At 34.1% G+C, this 21,663-nt stretch overlaps 1 protein-coding gene and 1 pseudogene across 1 annotated transcript; both read right to left on the bottom strand.

The window, feature by feature from the left end:
- Positions 1-412: 412 nt before the first annotated feature.
- Positions 413-18,095, bottom strand: LOC102667668 (LAG1 longevity assurance homolog 3-like; annotated as a pseudogene).
- A 556-nt stretch (positions 18,096-18,651) lies between these two features.
- On the bottom strand, positions 18,652-20,491 carry LOC102670301 (F-box/FBD/LRR-repeat protein At1g13570). The gene is made up of 3 exons (XM_014766830.3): positions 19,670-20,491; positions 19,056-19,217; positions 18,652-18,951 (listed from the first exon to the last, which is right to left on the bottom strand). Exons 1-3 carry the CDS (start codon positions 20,489-20,491, stop codon positions 18,652-18,654), a joined length of 1,284 nt encoding a protein of 427 aa, XP_014622316.1.
- Positions 20,492-21,663: the final 1,172 nt, after the last annotated feature.

The following is a 21,663-nucleotide window of genomic DNA, read 5'->3' as shown; positions in this document are numbered from 1 at the left end:
AGAAGCTATAGAAAACGTAAACTAATTCCAAGTTGGAGCTAGTGTTTGAACTGCCCAAATTATGCAGAGGATACCAATAGGAAAATTAAATTATATCATTTATATAACGTAATGCTGGCACAACAAATTACATACGGTTATATTGAGAGTGAAGCGGTCAAACTTAATTTGATCTACAAAGAGCATTTCTTATCGTTCTTCTCAGCTTGAACTTGTAGCAAAAGAAATTTAGCAAGAAGCTTCTAGTTTTTACTTAATCCTATACTTAATTACTATTAGTGATATTTAACATTGGTTTGTTTTCTTGGTGACACACACAATGTGTATTCGAGACATTTATGGTGTAGGTAAGACAAACCATGATACCATTTTGAACAAATGGGATCGTATTCAGTCTTGTACGTTTTTCTGTTCATTCTTCATGTTTATGTTCATGTTCATCTTCTGAATCTGCATAAAGAAAATGTGATGTGAAACAGATTACAATCAGATAACAAGTTAAAATTTCTATTGAGTAAGGCCACTTCAAAACCCGAGGCTACATGGATAGGGATCATCAGCATCAAGTTAATATTTTCTGACATAATGCATAAAAAGTTCATCTTAGAAAGGCATATATTTAGTGCATCATTCAGCTTACCAGATCGTATATCTTCACTAACTTTTCCTTTTTCTTGGATTTGTTTAACAAGCATCCTAAGCATCAGAACCCACCAATATATATGAAGAACTAGCAAGAAATATAGAAGAGCATTGAACACATAATAATATAATGGACCATCCACCAGGTCCATTTTCAAGGCGTGAACAACTTCATAGCTGCAAAAGAGAGAAGAGACCAAAACAATTAAATGGAGGAACAGAATGATATGTGAAGTTGTGAACGTTGGAAGCCCTAGGCATTACAATTTAGATTGAGTCATTGAAACTTATGCAGTCTGAAACATGTTTTTTTTCTTGTGGTGCTTATAAGAAACTTAAAAACAATTAATTGAAGTAAAAATTTTAGGACAAACTTTGTTTTATAATCCTGCCCTGACAAGGCTGCTTAAATTCCTTAATCCAAGTAAAAACTATTCCTAGATAAATTCTATTTCAACCCAGTTCAAACTAGGAAAACTGATGTCATAGTTATCGCTAAATTTAGCCTTGACTTTGATGAAGAACAGTGTGAATCAGCAAAAGCAAGAGATGGATAATAGATAACATATTCAGAATAAGATTGTTGACAATCCACAAAAGCTTAAGAAGTTTACTCAACAAAACATGCATTATCATACACACTAAATCAATTGAGAACAACCAATCATATCAGTTGAGCAGGCCATTCAAATATTAGATTAGAACATGCCAGGCCATTCAAATATCAGATTAGAACATGCTAGAGACAATTGTCTGATAGACAGAGAAACACTATTAGTGTGTAGTGCCATTACTTTTGCATGCAGAAAAGTTTGATGTGACAAAGCAAATCCTGAAGAAAACCTAACTAGGTAAAAAGGATTTTGTCTTCAACTTTCATTTGAGAATTTAAGTAGCATTACTCTATCATATTTTGCCAGATTCTGAAACAGTCTAAATGGGAGTCTCTGTGGCCAGTGAATATGTCATAAGAAGATAAGACCCAGAAGTTGGGTACCAAAAATTGACAAAGCCTAGAGTTTAGAGATTTTAATCAAGGCAATGACTTGTGAATTCTCCTAAAATAGTACGTAGTATAAGTAGTTAAATATCCCTTTCTGTTAAGAATGTAGGAGAGACAAGGTATTGTTCTCCCCCATAATGACAATTTTCAATGCTGAAGAGCAACAACTAACGTGTTCATCATCCTTTTAATGTATGTTTAGGAATTTTTTTACTTTCCAATAAACATGAGTAGGAACATTGAACAATTTTTCCTAGTTTAGCAGCTACAGAATATACAAACGAGGAATTATATCAGACAGCAGACAAGAAAAGAATGTAAATGAACAGAATTAATACAAACCTCGTACTCCTAAGAATCCAGAATGGGTAGTAAATGATCCGCGTCACGGTAAAACACAAAACAAAAAGAATAAATGCAATGCTAGCTGTTGTTTCAGCACCACTGTATTTGGACATTTTCCCTGTCTCGATAAACACATCACTAGCATCATGAAGAGCTAAAACTACAGATCCAACACGAACAAACCTGTATTGAACATAGAAGCAAAACACTATATCAAGTTAAACATAGAAGTAAAGCACTTTACTGGAGTGTATTAAACTGATAGTAACAATAATCCTAACAACAGCAGGCCCACACGTGCACACAAGAAACCAGCATACCTGCAAGACTATATCTGAGTTGCTCCCTTGTAGGGGTCCTTGCCGACAGCTCTAGCTAATTCTGTTATTTTGCTTTTTGCATTATGTTATTCCTGTCTAGTAGCATCACACGTTTACTTCATGGCCTAAGTGCCAAAGAACAATCAGTGTACTCACTATAAATACCATGATTAATGAAGGAATAAAGGCAAGGAAGAATTTCAGTAATCTTACTTTAGTGTAGCCTTGTAGTGTAGTTCCTTTTCCCTATCATCTTTGGTCCGACCTGCCCTGTCTCTCCTAGAATGCCTGAACATAACACCAGGCAGGCCACCGTCAAGAGACTCGAGGAGGCCGTGCTCCGTCTCACTCAAAGCCAGCAATCCCTTTCCCAAAATCACGCCTCTCTCGCCCAAGCTCAGACGACAATGGATTCCAAAATTGATTCTATTCTCGAACGACTTGCACAACTAGCCTTACCCCCTCCCACTTCACCTAAATCTTCGCCACCTTCATCCCCTTTACCCCGACCACACATGAAGCTAGACATTCCCAGATTTGACGGCCAAGACCCACTGGGGTGGATTTTCAAAATCACCCAGTTCTTCGAGTACCATTGCATTCTCAATACTGAGCGCTTGACCGTTGCTTCTTTCTACATGGAGGGCCCAGCTCTATGTTGGTATCAGTGGATGAGCCGTAACGGTCTCTTGACTTCATGGCCGGCGATGTTTCAAGCTCTCGAAGCCCGTTTTGCCCTGTCATACTACGATGATCCACATGGCGCCTTGTTCAAGCTCCAGCAGAGAGGTTCCGTCAATGATTACCTCTCTGACTTTGAGCGCTTGGCCAACCGTACCATCAGGCTCGCGCATCCCCTCCTTTTGAGCTATTTCATTTCGGGCCTGAACCCCAAGCTCCGCCGCGAGGTCCAGGCGTTGCAACAAATTTCGTTGCCGCAAGCTATTGCTCTCGCTAAACTTCAGGAGGATAAGCTCCATGATCGCCGTCGCACCACCCGTTTCTCGTCCTCGCAGAGATTGTGGCCTCTATTATCAGTGCGATGACAAATGAGTTGTTGGTCATCGCTGCAAACCCCGCTTACAGCTCGTCATCTCTGACGACAACACCACCCCACCCACAGATCCTTTGTCTCTCCTAGACAACAATGAACCTTCTACCCCCTTGCCTGACACACCCCAGTTGATTCTCAACGCCCTGGCCGGCATGCCTGCTCCCGCGACTTTTTGCACGTATGGGACTATCAACCACCACCAGGTCACGATACTGGTAGACAGCGGTAGCACCTATAATTTCGTGCAAGCACGATTGGCCCACTTCCTCTCATTGCCCTCCACAGACATTGATCCTCTTCGAGTAATGGTTGGTGATGGCGGCACTCTCGTATGCTAGAAGGTTTGCCCTAACACTCCCTTCAAGATCCAAGGTAACCAATTTCACTCGGATCTTTTTGTATTGGGTCTTAGCGGGGCGGACGTCGTATTGAGTGTCTAGTGGTTACAGGAATTAGGGCCCATCGTTACTGATTACACCTCCCGGACGATGTCCTTCACATTGTTGGGTTCACCAGTCCAACTCACGACAGATGTTTCCCTCTTTCCTGCATCGGCCTCCATTCACCAAGTTCACCGGCTGGTCCACACATAGGGTGTCGCGGCTCTATTCCAGCTCTCTTAATTATCAGACACAAATTCACAAACCCCTACTACTACCCCCTCGCCCACACCACCTACCATATTACCCCTCCTCCACCGATATGCTCACCTCTTTCAGGAACCAACGGCCCTCCTACCACCGCGTTCTATATCCCACCATATCCACCTACAACCAAATTCTCAACCTGTTAACACTCGCCCATATCGTTACCCTCATAGCCAGAAAGCCGAGCTTGAACGACAAATATCCACTATGCTACAAACAGGGTTAATCTAGGTCAGCCACAGTCCATTTTCTTCTCAAGTGTTGCTGGTCAAGAAGAAGGATGGTAGTTGGAGGTGCTGCGTCGATTACAGAGCATTAAACGCGATCACAATCAAGGACCTCTTTCCAATGCCAACCATTGATGAATTATTGGACGAATTGGCCAACGCTTCTTGCTTCTCCAAATTGGACCTCCATCAAGGCTTCCATCAAATTCCCATGGCGGCCGACGACATCCACAAAACTGCCTTTCGCACTCACCAGAGACATTATGAATACACAGTGATGCCATTCGGTCTTTGCAACGCGCCGACAACATTTCAGGCCACCATGAATCAATTACTCAAACCCTTCCTCCACCGCTTTGTTGCAGTCTTCTTCGACGATATACTCATCTACAACCCCACCTTGGAGAAACACTTGGACCATTTGCAAGCAGTTCTCAATGCCCTCGACCAACAACAATTTCTGTTGCATTGAAACAAATGCTTGTTTGGTCAATCCCAATTACAATATTTGGGCCACGTGGTTTCAGCTGCGGGGGTGGCCCCAGACCCCTCCAAAATTAGTGCCACGGTGGACTGGCCTCTACCTCACAATGCTTCTCAGTTGCACGGATTCTTAGGCCTCATAGGCTTTTATCGGCGTTTTATTCGTCAGTATGCCGCCATTGCCAGGCCCTTAACTGCCTTACTATGCAAAGATCAATTCTAATGGTCTGAAGAGGCTACCCACTCCTTCCTTCGTCTTAAGGAAGTAATGACTCAGGCTCCGGTGTTGGCCTCGTCGGATTTCTCATTGCCTTTTGTCCTCAAAACATATGCCTTTGCTATTGCCATGGGTGCCATTCTTCAACAGAGATCACATCCAATCGCCTTTTATAGTAAGATGTTCTGCCCACGCCTTCAACATGCATCTACTTACATTCACGAGCTTCATGCCATTACCTCGGCAGTTCGAAAATGGCGCCATTACCTCCTCGGGTACCCCTTCATTATCATCACGGACCACAAGAGCCTAAAAGACCTCATGTCTCAGGTTCTACAAACGCCGGAACAACAACATTACCTATCCAAGCTTCTCGGTTTTGACTATTCAATTCAATATCGGCCCGGTTCGAGGAATGTGCCCGTAGATGCCCTGTCTCGGCTCCCAGTAACGGACATCACTCACTTCTCCCTATCAGTGGTGAATTTTGAAATCCTTGAGCAATTGCGTACTTCCCTCCAAGACAACCACGACTTTCAGGAGTTGTCGAGTCGTATTACAGCTGATCCTGTCGACCACCCTGATTTTGCTACCCGTCGCGGCTTAATTTTCCACAAACGAAAAATTTGGCTTCCGCCGGTCCATCCCTTCATTCCCCTGTTATTGGATGAGTTCCACTCTACCCTTGTGGGGGGTCATTTGGGCTTTGCCAAGACTTTACGCCGCCTCCAAGATAACTTCACCAGGCCCGCCATGCACAGTGATGTCCGTCACTTCGTCTCCACCTGCCTCACTTGACAAAAGGTGAAATACGAGACCACTAAGTCGGCTGGACTACTCCACCCTCTTCCTATTCCCTCCTCCATCTGAGAAGACTTGTCCATGGATTTCATCACCGAACTTCCGTCGTCCCATGGATTCTCCGTGATTCTAGTTGTCGTTGACCGATTTACCAAGGAGGCCTACTTCGGTGCTTTGCATTCTTCTTACAGTGCCCATAAAGTTGCTTCGTTGTTCATTGACACTGTGTGCAAACTCCACGGATTCCCGTGAAGTATCGTCATTGGTCGTGACCCTATTTTCATTAGCCGTTTTTGGCACGAGCTGTTCCGCCTTTCCGACACTAAACTCCGGTTTAGCACCGCTTATCACCCTGAGACAGACGGCCAGACTGAGGTCTTGAATCGAGTGCTTGAACAGTACCTGAGAGCTTTTGTACACGATAAACCATCACACTGGTTCTCTTTTCTTTCTCTCGCTGAATGGTCCTATAACACCGCTGTTCATTCCGCTACAGGTGTATCTCCTTTTGAAGCTACCTTTGGCAAACCACCACCTTCACTTCCCAGTTACTTAGCAGGGGACTCTTCTATTGAACCTGTTGACTCTATTTTGACCTTCCGGACTCATCTCCATACTGTGCTACAGCGTCGCCTTGCTAAAGCCCAAGCTGCCATGAAGAAGCACACAGACTCTCACCGCCGAGACATTCAGTTTAACATCAGAGATTGGGTTTTTGTGCGCTTACGTCCTTATCGACAAACATCTCTCCAACCCCACTACACCAAACTATCCAAGCGATTCTACGACCCTTTCTGTATTCAAGCTCGTATCGGTTCGGTGGCATACCGTCTTCAACTACCGTCAACATCCAAAATCCATCCCGTGTTTCATGTTTCACTTCTGAAACCGTACAAGGGACCCACACCAGTAACATTAGATCCTCTGCCACCACTTCAGTCAGACAATCATCCTGTCATCACTCCCCTTACCCTTTTAGATTGGAAATGGGATCATAGCCAGGATCCACCAGCGCAAAAAGTTTTGGTCCAGTGGGCAGGCCTAGCCCCAGAGGATACTTCTTGGGAGGATTGGGATTATATTCGCGCCACCTACAACCTTGGGAGCAAACCTGTATTGAGCATAGAAGCAAAACACTATATCAAGTTAAACATAGAAGTAAAGCACTTTACTGGAGTGTATTAAACATAGAAGCAAAATGAACAAGTGAAGTAAAATAATATTCAATAGAATTAGTGCAGGCATCTAGTTCACAATTTCCATATAGAAACAATTTTTGTAGACACTAATGATTTAAAATCTTCATACTCTCACTTTTTTTTTGGTCAGAAAATGTTAATTTGTAGTTTGTTAGTTTTTTGTTAGCAGGAGGGATCGAGCCCACAACCTTTCCCTCCTCCCCTTCTATCTTAACCACCTAACCTACCTTATATTTCATACTCTCACTTTATCTATCTCTATCACATACAGGCACAAAAACCTTGACACATTTCACTCTTTTTGTGAGGAGTTTAATGACAGAAAATACACCTAATTGATTTAGTGAATTAGTTGCTTATTCTAACTTTCTGTTATTGGTTGTTATGACAGCTGTTAGTTGTTAGTTACATTTTTGTTTTTTAGTTTCTCTGCAGACCATCTTATGCATACTTGACTCTCTCAAGCTACATTTTATCAATATTCTAATAGGGTATCAGAATAAAACTTCCCCCGGCACCTTTTCTTCTCTTTCTTCTTGTAACCTCTATTGATACTTCAATGGCTTCCAATATCCTCTCCTCTCTGCAAGATCCATCAAACATCTATTACATTCATCCCAATGAAAACCTGTCCCTTGTTCTTGGTTCCCCAATTCTTTAATGTTTGAATTATCACACATGGGCTAGAGTTATGTAAATGACCCTCCAAATGAAAAACAAGTAAGATTTTGTCGATGATTCCCTGCCTCAACCTTCTCCGATGGATCCTTCATTCGCTGCGTTGAAGAGATGCAATACTCTTGTTCTTGGTTGAATCATACTATGTCTCCTAATATTGTTGCTAGTATAATTTGGATTGACTGCTCAAGTATGGCAAGGTTTCCAAAATCGATTTTCATGGATCAATCCTTTTATGTTTCTATATTTACATGCTTCTGACTCATTTGTAGCTGTATTGGATTTTCATAACCATCTTTAAAGGCTTGGATTCTTCATGGATACGTACAGGTGAACTATCCAAAAGTATCAGTATTGGATATGAATACATGAAGCAGATTAAAGTACTGGTGCTTCATAGGTAACTAACAAATAACAACCAATAACAGAAAGTTACAATAAGCAACTAATCCACTAAATCAGTTAGGTGTACCTCTGTAATTTGAAAATTGAAATGGATCACATCCAAACAAATTAAACGATTATAAAACACTATTGCCTGAAAATCATAACACTTCACCAAATTCTTGGATTAAGAGAAAAACATACCTAAAAATGTAGGATAACACGATGAGAATGACAGTAATAACATGATGGCCCATGGAAACCACAAAGTCAGAGCACTTCGTTTCCTAAAATACTAAAGCAAGTATGGAGTATGAATAAAATCCAGCAGCATACATATAGAGCACTTTCAATTTCAATCTGAAATGTTAAAAGGTTATTGCTCAATCAACCAACTTAAGTTGAACACATGGAAATCAAAGAAGGACAAATAATGACAATTAACAAAACTAGATTAAAGATTGTAACAGAAAAGCCACAATAGATGTGCAAGTAAATGAAAATCTTACTTAATCTTTTGATCTGGCCATATCTGATTCCCTGGCCCCACCCAAAAGTACCTTGTATCAGTAAACCAAGGCTCATCATATGTTGCTGCCAAAGCAAAAATTTCTGCAGATAGAAAATAAACACATTTCCATGCCGATTCCTTAAATTTTCTAATCTTCTTTTTTCTCTCATGTGTTTGAAAATCCATCTTCTTGTGTCCCTTTCCAAAAATCAATCGTCTGGCCACTTGCTGTAAATGCCATTCACTTCAGATTGATTAAAAAGAAAAAACTAACTAAAAAATAAAGAGAAAGACATCATTACACCAATAGATTAACCCGCTTTTCTAGTTATAAATATCCAGCTGTTGCTCCTCATTAATATATTCTAATTTGACTTTATTTTTAGACGATGTGGGACTTGGATATTTTCCAATACTCATATCTTCACATGCTAAAATTCACTACTATAATTGTCATGTACATTGTCATGTACTTAAATTGTTGACTTTTTTTTAATAATTAATTCTAAAAATCATCTCAAACAAGTTTTTTAAATTTAATTGTCATGTACTTAAATTGTTGACTTGTTGTGAGTAAAAGATTGTTCTGTTTTAAATTTAATTGACTATGGTATTGGTTGAGGGTATTGGCTATTTTAATTTTAACTAAAAAAAACTGGTGTTCTGTGTTGTTGCCTGATTTCTCAACTAAATTGAACCAAGCTAAGAAGTTGCCCGACTGGGTGTGCAGTATAGGATTTTTGGTGCAAGAGGAATGAGTGTTGTGCTTAAACCTTTCTTCATTATTAATGTTCCTATCTCCTCCCATCTCTGGTGTCTGGTGGGAATAAGCCACAGGTCAAACATCATTAGATATTGTATCTGCTCTTTCAGTTATCCTGTTGATACATTGTCCACTAGGGGATTAAAAGCATGATCATTTATGATTGTTCACAAAAGGTTTCTCCAAGGAAGAGAAAACACTAGGTGAATACATTGTCCACTAAGTTCCCAAAACATTCTCTTAATAGACAATAATTTCATAATTTGATGTGAACTTTGTGTAGTCTTTTACAGCTTCATTATGTTTTTTAGTCCCATTGAGTCTATTTTTTATATTCCCTCAAATAAAAATTTATATTTTTTAGTCATTCAAATTAAACAATTTTTTTAGTCCTCCTCTTAAACAATACCAATACCCAATACAACAGGAACAATCTAAGCAAAATTATGTTTTCACAAGTTACAAAATACCAATACCATGAAGCATTTCCAAACAATATAAGTAATATAAATTTAGATATAATCATGTATAAGTCTAACAACAACATATAAGCAATATAAATTAAAAAAACAAAAAAAAAATTCAAAAATCAGATTGCAGAAAGGAAAACCTTCATGCGGAAGAAGGTTCTTCAGGAAGAAGGAAAACCTTCGTACGGAAGAAGGTTCTTCCGTATGATCTGTCGGAAGAACTTCTTCCGTGAGAACGTACGAAAGAATCTTCTTCCATAAGAAAGTACGAAAGGCTACTTTCTTACGAAAGAAGGTTCTTTCGTATGTTCTTATGGAAGAAATTCTTCCAACAGATCATACGGAAGAACCTTCTTCCATATGAGTAAATCCTGTGAAGCCACTTCATATGGAAGAAGGTTCTTCTGTACCAAATTTTTTTTTCTACGAAAGAACCTTCTTCCATAACAAGCATTTTCACAAATTTTACCCATACGAAAGAAGGTTCTTCCATATGACAAAAATGCTTCCTCTCCTTCCATGGCTTCTCAGAAAAACGAAGAATTCTACCCTAATGCCATTTTCCCTAAACTACATCACTAATGACACTACAAGAGGAAGGGAAGTAGGATGAACTAACCTCGATGATGGAAGAAGCTGGCAAAGCCACCGAGCGCGGAGGAAGAAGTAGAAGAACACACAGAGGAAGAAGAAGACACGCGCGGAAGAAGTGATGACGATGGAGCCTTTTGCTTTTTTAAAACTTATTAAAAGGGCATTTTGGCCCATTCGTATAATTGCTGGGTGCACCTAGCAACACCCTACTTTGTTTACACATGTGCAAAGGGTGTTGTTATTGGGCCCTATTCCAATTGCTTTTGATGCCTATCTAGAGGAGAAAAGTCTATTCTATCTTTCATTTGTATTTTTTCACCCCTTCCTCCTTCGTGGTACCCTACTCCCTCCCTCTCTTCCTTCAACCCTTCTCCTCCCAACTTCTTCTCTCTTCCTCTTCCCTTTCACCACTCCTCTTCTTCTCAACTCTGCCCCTTCACTTTTCAACCACCTCCAACCCTTCTCTCTCTTCTTCACCAACTCCTATGAGGTACTTTTATTTTTCCATTAATTCGTGTTCAACGAAATCGTATTTATGACACAACAAAATCTATTTATACTTTTTTATTAAAAAAAAGATAATAAAATCACAATTTCGTTGTGTATTATGACATAATAGAATTACAATTTTGTTACTTATCTTTTTTTGATTTAGAAAACTACAATAAAATCATGATTCTTTTGTAGCTTTGAAAAAACAACACAAAGAAATTCTAATTATGTTGTGTTAAGAGAGATTCAAAAGAAAAAGAAAAAGAAAAACATAATTTTGTTGTGATGTTTGGAGCCATAAAAAAATGTACATTTTTATAGATTTGTCATCCTTCATTTGACACTTAAGGTAACAGCTAACAATATTTCATTGATCCAACCTTTTTAGCGTCATGTTTTCCATAGAAGTATTCTTTGTACTGTAATTAATAATCATAAAGATTAATAGATAAGCCATTTAAAATAAAATTCTTACACATGAAGTCATTGTCATTGCATGTTTCTAGTTCCTTCTATTGAACATCAAACAAATTTTCGAGTAGAACATGCTTGACAAAGGGTACAGTGATGAGAACGGAAGTGACTTTGTGCATGGTCAGGAAATTCACATCTTAAAATTGTTAGTACAAAGATTGAAAAACACAAACTATAAATTATGGTTGAGTCACAAAATATGTGGCTGTCTTTAAGATGTTTCACAGCTTTGCTTACATTGGGTAGTAGTGTATAATCTCGTTGTCCCGAGGATAAAACAACCCTCTAAAGTTAAGTAAGAGCACTCTCTGCAAAGAAGAGAATCAAACAAACCAAGGCCCACACATTAATAAAATTTGCTCGGAAACAAAATATATAGGAAAACTCAATATTTAGAAAACAACAATTCTTTCAGTTTTCCAGATTTTCTCTCTCTATTTTTTAATAGAATTCAAAACCTCCTTTTATAACATGAAAATCATCACAATCATTCACTTAAATAATGTTAAGAACCAATAAAGTAGATTAATAATTAGCTTCACAACAACTAGAAAACTTTAAGATAGATTAATTAACTTCCAACGGCTAAAAAATATCAAATCAAATTAGCTAGTTATCTTTACAACGACTAATTGAAAAGACATTAACTTAGATTAATTTTTTTAATAATAAATCATTCAACAAAAGTGGGGTATTCTTGAGTGATTTATTTTTAAAAAAAATCTAAGTTAACGTGTTTAATTTTAGTTGTTGTAAAGATAACTAATCTAATTTAATATTTTTTAGCCATTGTGAAGCTAATTATTTTCTGTCTTAAAGTTTTTCTGGCCATTGTGAAGCTAATCATTAATCTGGTTTAATTGTTTTTAACACCATTTAAGTGAGTGATTGTGATTTTCATGTTATAAAAAGAGGTTCCGAGTTTTGAAAAAATAGAGAAAAAGAATATGGAAAACTGAAAGAATTGCTGTTTCCTAAAAATTGAGTTTTCCTCTTTTATATTTCTGAGCAAATTTTATTATTGTGTGGTGCTGGTTTGTTGGGTTCTCTTTTGTGCAGAGAGTGCCCATACATTGTTGTACAATTCAGGTAGAGCCACAAAATGTCTTAAGGAGAGCGATCAAGTCTACAACTCAACCTTAATTTATGGTTTGTGCTTTTTCAATCTTTGCAACAAAAATTATATATATAAACACCAAAACTAACAAAGGCAATTCATTTTGTGAATGTTAAAACAATATGTGTGCTTTGATTTGCGTAGAAAGCATTTGTCAGCTTAGCTTGCATGCATGAAATCTAAATCAAAAGGTATAGTTTGTTATACCAGGATCCAAGGTTTTAAACTACAAATGCAAATACGTTCCAAATACGAAAATTGAGGAACATTATTAGAATATGTTTAATTAAAACTTTAAAGTCGCAATACTGTTATAAACCTCCACGTGAAACTATATATGACAAAATGATTTAAACTATGTTCCTTTACAACGCTCAACAAACAATCCATTAATATTAGGCACCATCAAATTTAATATAACATTCATTTTGATAAAAGAAATAAATAAAACAAGATTTCTTGCAATGTAGTTCATGGTTCAAAAACAGTGAAAATTATACGATAATTTTAAAAGGGAAGCCAAAATTTTCAAATTTTTATGCAGAAACCTAGAGAAGCCAAATCTTCAACTAATCTAGCAACAAATCTTTTTTAAAGAGGCAAAAAAAATTACTTTAATGAAATGGAAAAATTGATTTCTTGTTATGTGGGTGAATTGTTAAAAAAAATGAATATTATAACATAATTTTAAAAGGGAAGCCAAAATTTTCAAAATTTTATGCAGAAATGTAGAGAAGCCACATCTTCAACTAATCTAGCAACTAATATTTTTTTAAAGAGGCAAAAAATGAAATTAATGAAATGAAAAAAAAAGATTTCTTGTTATGTGGGTGAATGATTCAAAAACAATGAAATTTATAACAATTTTAAAAGGGAAGCCAAAATGTTCAAATTTGTATGCCAAAAAGAAAAACTTTTTTTAAAGAATTATCTAAAATAGATTTGTACGGTGACAAATGTGAAGAACTAAAATTAGAATCAAATTGAATGACAGGATAATCAGATCATGGTGTAAAAAAATGAAAAAAGATGGAGAGAGGCAAGAATCAATAGATCACAAAAGTCGCTAGAATTACATAAGTCAATGGAGGGAAAATGCTTTCCTTTCAAGAATACGGAAGCAAGTGATCCTTGTTACTCTCTTAATTATAATGATCAATGGTATTTACTGTAGAGTGAGAATTTTTATTTTATAATATTAGTTATTGTATTTATTAAATATAATTAATTTTAATAATATTATGGATTTCAATACATTTGTTCTAGACAAAAAATAAATTCAATACATTTATTAAATATAATTATTAAATGTATGGATTGTCAAATGAATCTCTCTCTCTACACACAAGTAAGAAATAATGACGCATGAAAATATAAATCAAGAGAGGGGTGAATTAGATTCAAATCAATTTTAGATCCAATTGAAATTTTTTTCACAAGGTGCATCCTTTAATCCAATTGAAACAAGAGATTTAGGTGTGTTACACAATGAGCCAAAATAAATATCAACACACAAATGTTAAGAAACTTAAGCAAGAAACAATAAAAGGGTTGAAGGGATTAGAAAAAAGATGAATACAATTTAGACTCGTTTCTGTTTCAAAGAAATCTATATCTAGTTGATCCATAGTAACCTTACTTGAATCTTTTCACTATAATCTTTGAGTTACAATCAAACTCACATGCAAATGCAATCCACAAATACACTAAGCCTTAAAAATCTATCAAGAATTACAAACCTACATGTAGAAAACACACTACATGAACACAATTGAGTAATCCATTTAATGAAAATTGAAAATGAATCACAAATTAAGGAAATATTTCACTTAATAAGTGAAAGATGTGGACATTTGAAAATACTTCCTATGTAGTATCAACTTTTCTTCATTATCATATGCAAAAAGATCCATTGATTCCATATGTAAAAAAAAGAATTACAATCAAATGATCAAAAGGTGATGACACTCACACTTCCAAAAGTTCTCTTAATGAAAATCACAATATAAAAAAAATGAGAGAATAAGTGTCATACAAGATGTCATTTGAAAATCTCATTTTTACAACCTCAAAACAAAAATAGTTGATGAAACCATAGAGATAATCGACTATATTATTCTTTGCATCATCAAATTTCTTGAAGAACAAATAACTAATTATATTATCACATAGTCGATTGGTTGTGAAAGCAAAAAACTCTTTAGAACCAAATAGTCGATTAGGCACTAAGGATAATTGACTAAATGCAAATCTATCTCAATTCTGATATACAAAGGCCATCATGAGTATTGCAAAATATTATTTAAAATATTTGAAAATATAATTTAATTAGTAATATATAATAAAAGCAAGTTTAACTAATATGTATTTTTGAATATATAGGTAATTTTAAAATGGTTCAAAATAATTAGAAATTAAAATTACCAAACATTTAATATAATAATAATAATAATAATAATAATAATAATAATAATAATAATAATAATAGTATATTAGAATGATATATATTTAAAGTTTTATATTAACAATATAGAAATAATCAAATAAAATTTGAACATAAATATTAATTAAATATTCAAAATATTTTTTAATTAGAACTATATATTATAATATTTTTAATTGACTAATATATTTTAAATAAATTTTTACATAATTGACTAAAATAAATATTTTTAATTGCTAATATATTTTCAAATATATAGTTAAATTAAAAAAATTAAAATAATATATATTTGAATTTTCTACTAAAAAATTAAAATTATAAAATATAATTTAATATAATTATTAAATTTATATTTATAATAATATATAAATAAAAATAAGGTACATGTATAATAATAATAATAATAATAATAATAATAATTTTTTGAATATAATATCCAATTTAACTTAATAATATTATAAAATTCTATAAATTAACTAAATTTAATAAATACAATGCATGTTTCTTAAATGTATAGATTCTTACATGAATATATATAATTGATAAACATCGAAATTTTTTCTTCTATAATTATTTTATTTAATATATAATTAATTCAATACATTTATTAAATGAGGAAATAAATATAATACAATTTTTACTTTTTTTTTACTAACTAATACATTTTTTTTTATTAAAAATAAGGATTCATATGTATAATAATATAGAAGAAATCATATTTTCCTACCCTAATTAAGATATGCCCATATTATACTATTCTTCCTCCTTATTTTGAAATATATAATTTAATCTAATTGATATAGCACCTTTAAAATAAATAACGTTTTCTACTCTTAAGAGATGCTAGAATTACATTGTCTCTCCCTTCTTTTGTTAAAATATATAGTTTAATATATTTAATTTAATGAAGTTTTAAAAAATATTTAAATTATTTTAAAAAATATACTAAAATATTTTAACGGACTAAACTATTATTCATCACTTGATAAAAGACTTTTTAAGTGTATATATAGTTAATATTAAAATGATTAATAATAAATTATTATTATTATAATTTTAAAATTAAATTACAAGATAACTTAATATATATGTATATATAAATTAAAAAGTTTGTGGGAGTTCTCCTTTTAACTAAGTTATGGTTAAGAACATCAAGAATTAGTAACATGTCTCACATTACATTGCAAGAACGCGCATAAAAACATGCTATAAAATGTTTAAGCTATTCAATGTAATGGATAAGGTTAGAACAATGCTAATTTTGATCAAACCAACTTTACACTTAATTGTAATGGATTCTGATTCACGATAAAAAAGAAACATCAATCCATCATCTATGTATAGACACTTAAACATCGATCAAGACAAACATATGGAGGGTCATCAAAGAATATTGAAGAGCTTGGTATGAAGGAGTTTAATTAGCTTGAGAGGAACCATGACTAGAGTAAGGTTTAGGAATCTCCAAGAGGAGCTTAACAATAAGATATACTCACTCATGGAGATCGAAGGAAAAGGATGCCAGGCTCAAAGAATTGCATCAATTATATTTATAAGTGATATAGAAAAAAAAAACTTTTTACATTCATTCTTTTAGAACCAATTTAAAAAACTGATTTTTTTTAACGGGAAAATCAAATATCATTAACAACAGCCACACAGTGTGGCTAAACAAAGGAAGCAACGAGAGAGGCAAGGGCAAAGCCTCCTTCATGAATCAAGGAATAATATAATTCAGAAAACTACTAAACTAGAACAAATAAAGCTTTAAGTGATACATTCTGTAGGATGTGAGCACTAGTTATGAAATGTTAAACCAAATCCACGATAGTCTTTGTAGATCGAACTGGCATTGCACGAACAAGTGACGAACAAGTGATTTACCTCTTCAACATCACTGGAGCACAACACACACTCCAAATTATCAACATCAATACCCCTACGATGCAAAGCTAACCCAAACTCAGACTTTCTATATCGTAGGAATCTACATCGATAGAAGAATCGATATAAGATGTCTTTTTAACCCATGTTAAATGTTTTAAGTGTAGTAGCGGATATTATTTTTCTCAACAATCTCCTCTTTTTTATGATAACAAACAATTATCCTATCCCTAAATTCATTACCCTTGATGATCATACAATACAACAATAAGAAAAACTTTAAGATTTGACGGATCCATTAATTTCATAACAGATTGAAATCCTAGGATTAAGATTGATCCTACAAAACCTTAAATTGTATTTCCCTTACAAGTTGGTTAATTGGGTATGGTAGAATCATTGCTTATGGAATAAACTAAGACAACTTCAAGTTTGATTAGATCTTAATAATCAAACAAATCAATAATGCTAATAGCCCAATTGATAAGACCAACATAAGTTCTTATAAAAAATAGGATAAACCAGATCACAACATAAATTTCGCTATAGCCCTAGTTATGGGTTTAGTTATTTATAACATTATAACAAAATCAAAACAAAATAACATGCAAAAACAATCCATAACTTGACATGAAGAAAGATACAGGAAAATCCTCTCACTTAGATGATATAGAAGTACAACTCTGCAAGTTTAATGGTCAAATGCATACCAATAATCTCCTTGAAGACTATGGAACAGCGCAACAATATAGCTCTCAAGTGTGCTCTTAGGCTACTACACTTCTATCTAGGAGAGAAGAAAAAGATATGATAACAGAAATTAAAATAAGACTCTCTAAAACCACATAAAAATTAAGGGTATATTTTCATGAACCCTAAAAAAGACACATTTCTCTTTCATTAGAAATGTACAAGGTAAATTACTTGATCGGGCATGTTAAATTGCACAGTTTTATAACCTATTAACATCAACTCATACATAATTGAGCACAATGCATAATATTGGGCAATTCTTGATGCTAGCCATATTAGTGTTGGGTTATCATGCAAATGAAGTTAGCTCATGTATTGACCAAGATTTACAATTTAAATGATATTACTACAATTTGCCTCCAAAGAAATCCCCTACCACTCCATGTGTTTTTTGACAGTAAAACACTTAATATTAATATTTTCCCATTGAAACCTCCTTCTCCAACTTAGATCCCATCTCCATTCATTCCCTTGCCAATCCCCCAACTCCACCACCTTGCAAAGTTTTTGTTATGAATTTAAGAATAACCAAAAACTCACCCCCCTTCCATCTCCTAACTCCCTTGATATCTCTCTTTGAACCCCCACCTCCATGTTAACGGTAGGTCTCCAAAAATCATCAAGTTTGAAGAAATAATGAAAAGTTAATAAGATTATGAATTAATTAAAGACTAGAAAAATCTATAAATGACCCGTATTTTCCTTATATAAAAAGGTAGAAGAATAGTTTATCATTAGTAACATCCATAGGTACAACATAAAACTCAACTTCACCCAAAATTAGACGAATAGGCTAATTAAATTCAATTTTTTTTTATAAAAAAAATACTAGAAACGTTGTAAAACTTAAGCCTGAATTTCACTATGGATTTTGGCCAATTATCTTAGCGTAAGTTTTTATAATATTTTTAAAACTTATAATTTTCAAAAATTAAATATAAATTAAAAAACTTTACTACTTTCATATATTGCTTTTATATAACTTGATTATTTTTAAGATATGTCCCTCTTATCATGCATGAAAAAAAAAACAATAATTCAACTTTAAGAGGGTGTGAAAGAGTTGTCTGTAACTAGCAAAAATTACAATAGAACAAAGCAAGAGATGAGGAGGAGTTGGGGATTGAATGATAACAAATACAATCACCAATCAATCAAATGATAAATCAATGAACTCAACTACTGCACTTTTTGAAGCTCGTGCCATTTGTTCCAATTCTCGTCCAACACTAGATATGGAATGATGTTGTTGATCATGAGCAGGAATAATGCAGAAAGTAAGGAGCTCCAATGATGTGGAATTAGCCAGCAAAAAACGTATGAAGTTCATTGTATTCTCACAGGGTTTGTAAGCTTTTATGTGCACAGTCAGAAGGTGACTAAGGCAACAACCATTGTACTTTGACTTCTCCAATATTTGTGGCAGATCCACGCCAGTGCTATAATTACCCTACAAAAAAAGAGAATACGAAGAAGACAAAGGAAAAAGAAAATGAGTCGAAATATGTGACAATTACATAAAACAAACTAAGAAGCATTGGTCTTCTCGGTCACCTGTATAAAAAGTTTCTCTAGGTTTGGAGAACTTTTAAGTAGGGAAATAACAAACAGAAGCTCTGTTGTATCGTCGAAATTCACACCTTCCAATTCTAGAGATTCTAAGCAGTTGAGTGGTTTTTGCAAACTCTTTGGAAGGGTATAAGCTGTGGAAAAGATCTATAAAAACAAACATAAAATTTGTGATAGGCATTAGTATATGTCCAACAAGAAAATACACAACATTCTACACATAATACAAGGCGCGCACCAAATTAAAAATATTGATCCATGGTCTTTTTTACCAATGATAGATAAAAATCTTAGAAAATCACATTAGATTGTCATGTTATGCAGGAGGGATGTGTACATAATACTATCAAAGTAAAACCATATATTTTTTAATGCACTCGTAGTCCTTGGCTTTATATTTATGAAAAATATAGAGAGCTCAGTAGCTTACATTTGTTTGAACAAAAATCACTCAATGTAGAATCATGCCATTGGAAAAAAAGAAAAAAGTTGTATATATCAACTAATTAATTACTATGGTGTTGTTCTATAGTTTTAGATAAAATCTACCAAACTAACAAATAATATCATATCAAATCAACAACATTAAATAAACTGACCTGAATATAACCTTCTGTTAAACACATGCTTTCAACTTCTGACAAGCCTTTGATCAAATTTGATATTGTATCCATGTCAAAGTTATCCCCAGGATTATCAGCCATGAGTGAAACATCAGTCATTCTTTTAGCTTTCTCCAAACAAATTGACTTGATAACTTGTTCACCTTGTACATGTAAGACTTCGAGAGCAGGAGAGGACACATTGATACACTCAAAACCAGAACAGTAACAAATGGAGAGCATCACAAGTGATGGACAACCAAACATAAGATCAATTGCACTGGACTCAAATATAATATCAACTAACATAAGGTAAACCAAACTTTTAAAGCTAGAAAAATTAGGCACAGTTGATAATTTAAAATTGTGAAGTTGAAGATACGTCAATCCTTGACAAGAGAAGATATGAGATGGTGTTTCACAAGGATCTGTTTGAAGGTTCCAAAGCTCAAGTTCTTTAATCCCTTTTCTTGATAAACAAAGAATCCACTTATTAAGGGATTCAATTTTGATTGGCACATTTTCGGGAATGCAAAGAACAAACTCATCTAATTGCCCATCGTGAATCAAAAGAATTTCTGTAATAGTACTTGAAACTTCATGAAGTTCTAAATCCCTACACTTTTGAAAAAAATCATTTGAAAAATCAAGTTTGGGGATAGAAGTCCACTTATATCTCCATTTACTTGATAATAAACTCGTTCTAACAACATCTTGCAGGGGCAAGCGTTGTAGAATAAAATCAATCAAATGACTTGGTAAATCACTAATTCGATCCATGTGGTCAGCAACAACAATCTTCTGGAACTGGGCCGTCATTAGTACGTAACCTAGAAATTAAAGCATAGGGTAAATTGTATCATTAAAATTGTAAAGCTACAAAAACTATATGCATCCCTATTCAGCTATATTACATACGTACACGCCTAAAAGTGCATAATTTTGACACCTTACTGCTTTTTGGATGCTTCAAAATGTCCTTATATATATAAACATGATTTCTTGTTATATATGCAGAACGTCGTTCAAAAACAATGGAAGATTATACCGCAGTTTTAAAAGGGAAGCCATAAGTTTAAAATTTGTGTGCAGATATGTAGAAGCCACAACTTCAACGTATATAGCATCAAATATTTTTTAAAGTAGCAAAAAATAATTATTCCATAAAATAGAAAACATGATTTCTTGTTATGCGATAAATTGTTTAAAACAATGCAAATTATACCATAATTTTAAAAGGAAACCGAAATGTTTAAATTTTTATGCTAAAAAGAAGAATTTTTTAAAAGAATTAACTAAAAGAGCTTTATTTGATGGGAAAAAAATGAAGAACTAATCAAAATCAAGTTCAATAACAAGATAATCAAATCATGGAGAAAAAATGAAGAGAGGTTGAGGATGGTAGGAAGCAACTAATCACCTGAATTTAATAAAGAAAATCAATAGAGGAAATCTTCTTCTTTGATGAAGATATAGAAGCATATACTCTTTTTTATAAAGGTGAAAAACGAAAGTAACGGCACTGCTATTCATTTATGGTATTAAATAGTGAGCAATAAATTTTATTTCATGGTATTAATTGTTGCATTTATTGCATTTATTAGAAAATTGATTTTAATAGTTTTATTTTGTAACATTAATTATTGTACTCCTAGTCATAGGACTTCAACACATGGCCGATTAAGGTCTGGTTTACAACATGGTCATTCGTCCCTACCATATGGCCATTTGGGAAACTATTAATATCTTTAGTTTTATGTATTCTTTTGGCATATATAGGGTTCCAAAAGTGGGAATTACCCTTTTATATGTATACGATGATATTACTTAGGAATATTGTATGACTTTTAATATTGATAATCTTGAGTAATGATATGATATATGTTTGTATTATCCACCACTGATGACTAAATTGTACGTTTAAGGGTGATACCTTTTAGGGTGTTACATGTGAGCTACTTTCAAATCTAGTTGGTTATTATTTTCTATTT

The sequence above is a fragment of the Glycine max genome, chromosome 2, assembly GCF_000004515.6.
Source record: "Glycine max cultivar Williams 82 chromosome 2, Glycine_max_v4.0, whole genome shotgun sequence".
Taxonomy (NCBI): Eukaryota; Viridiplantae; Streptophyta; class Magnoliopsida; order Fabales; family Fabaceae; genus Glycine; species Glycine max.
This window is presented reverse-complemented; position numbering and strand designations above follow the sequence as displayed.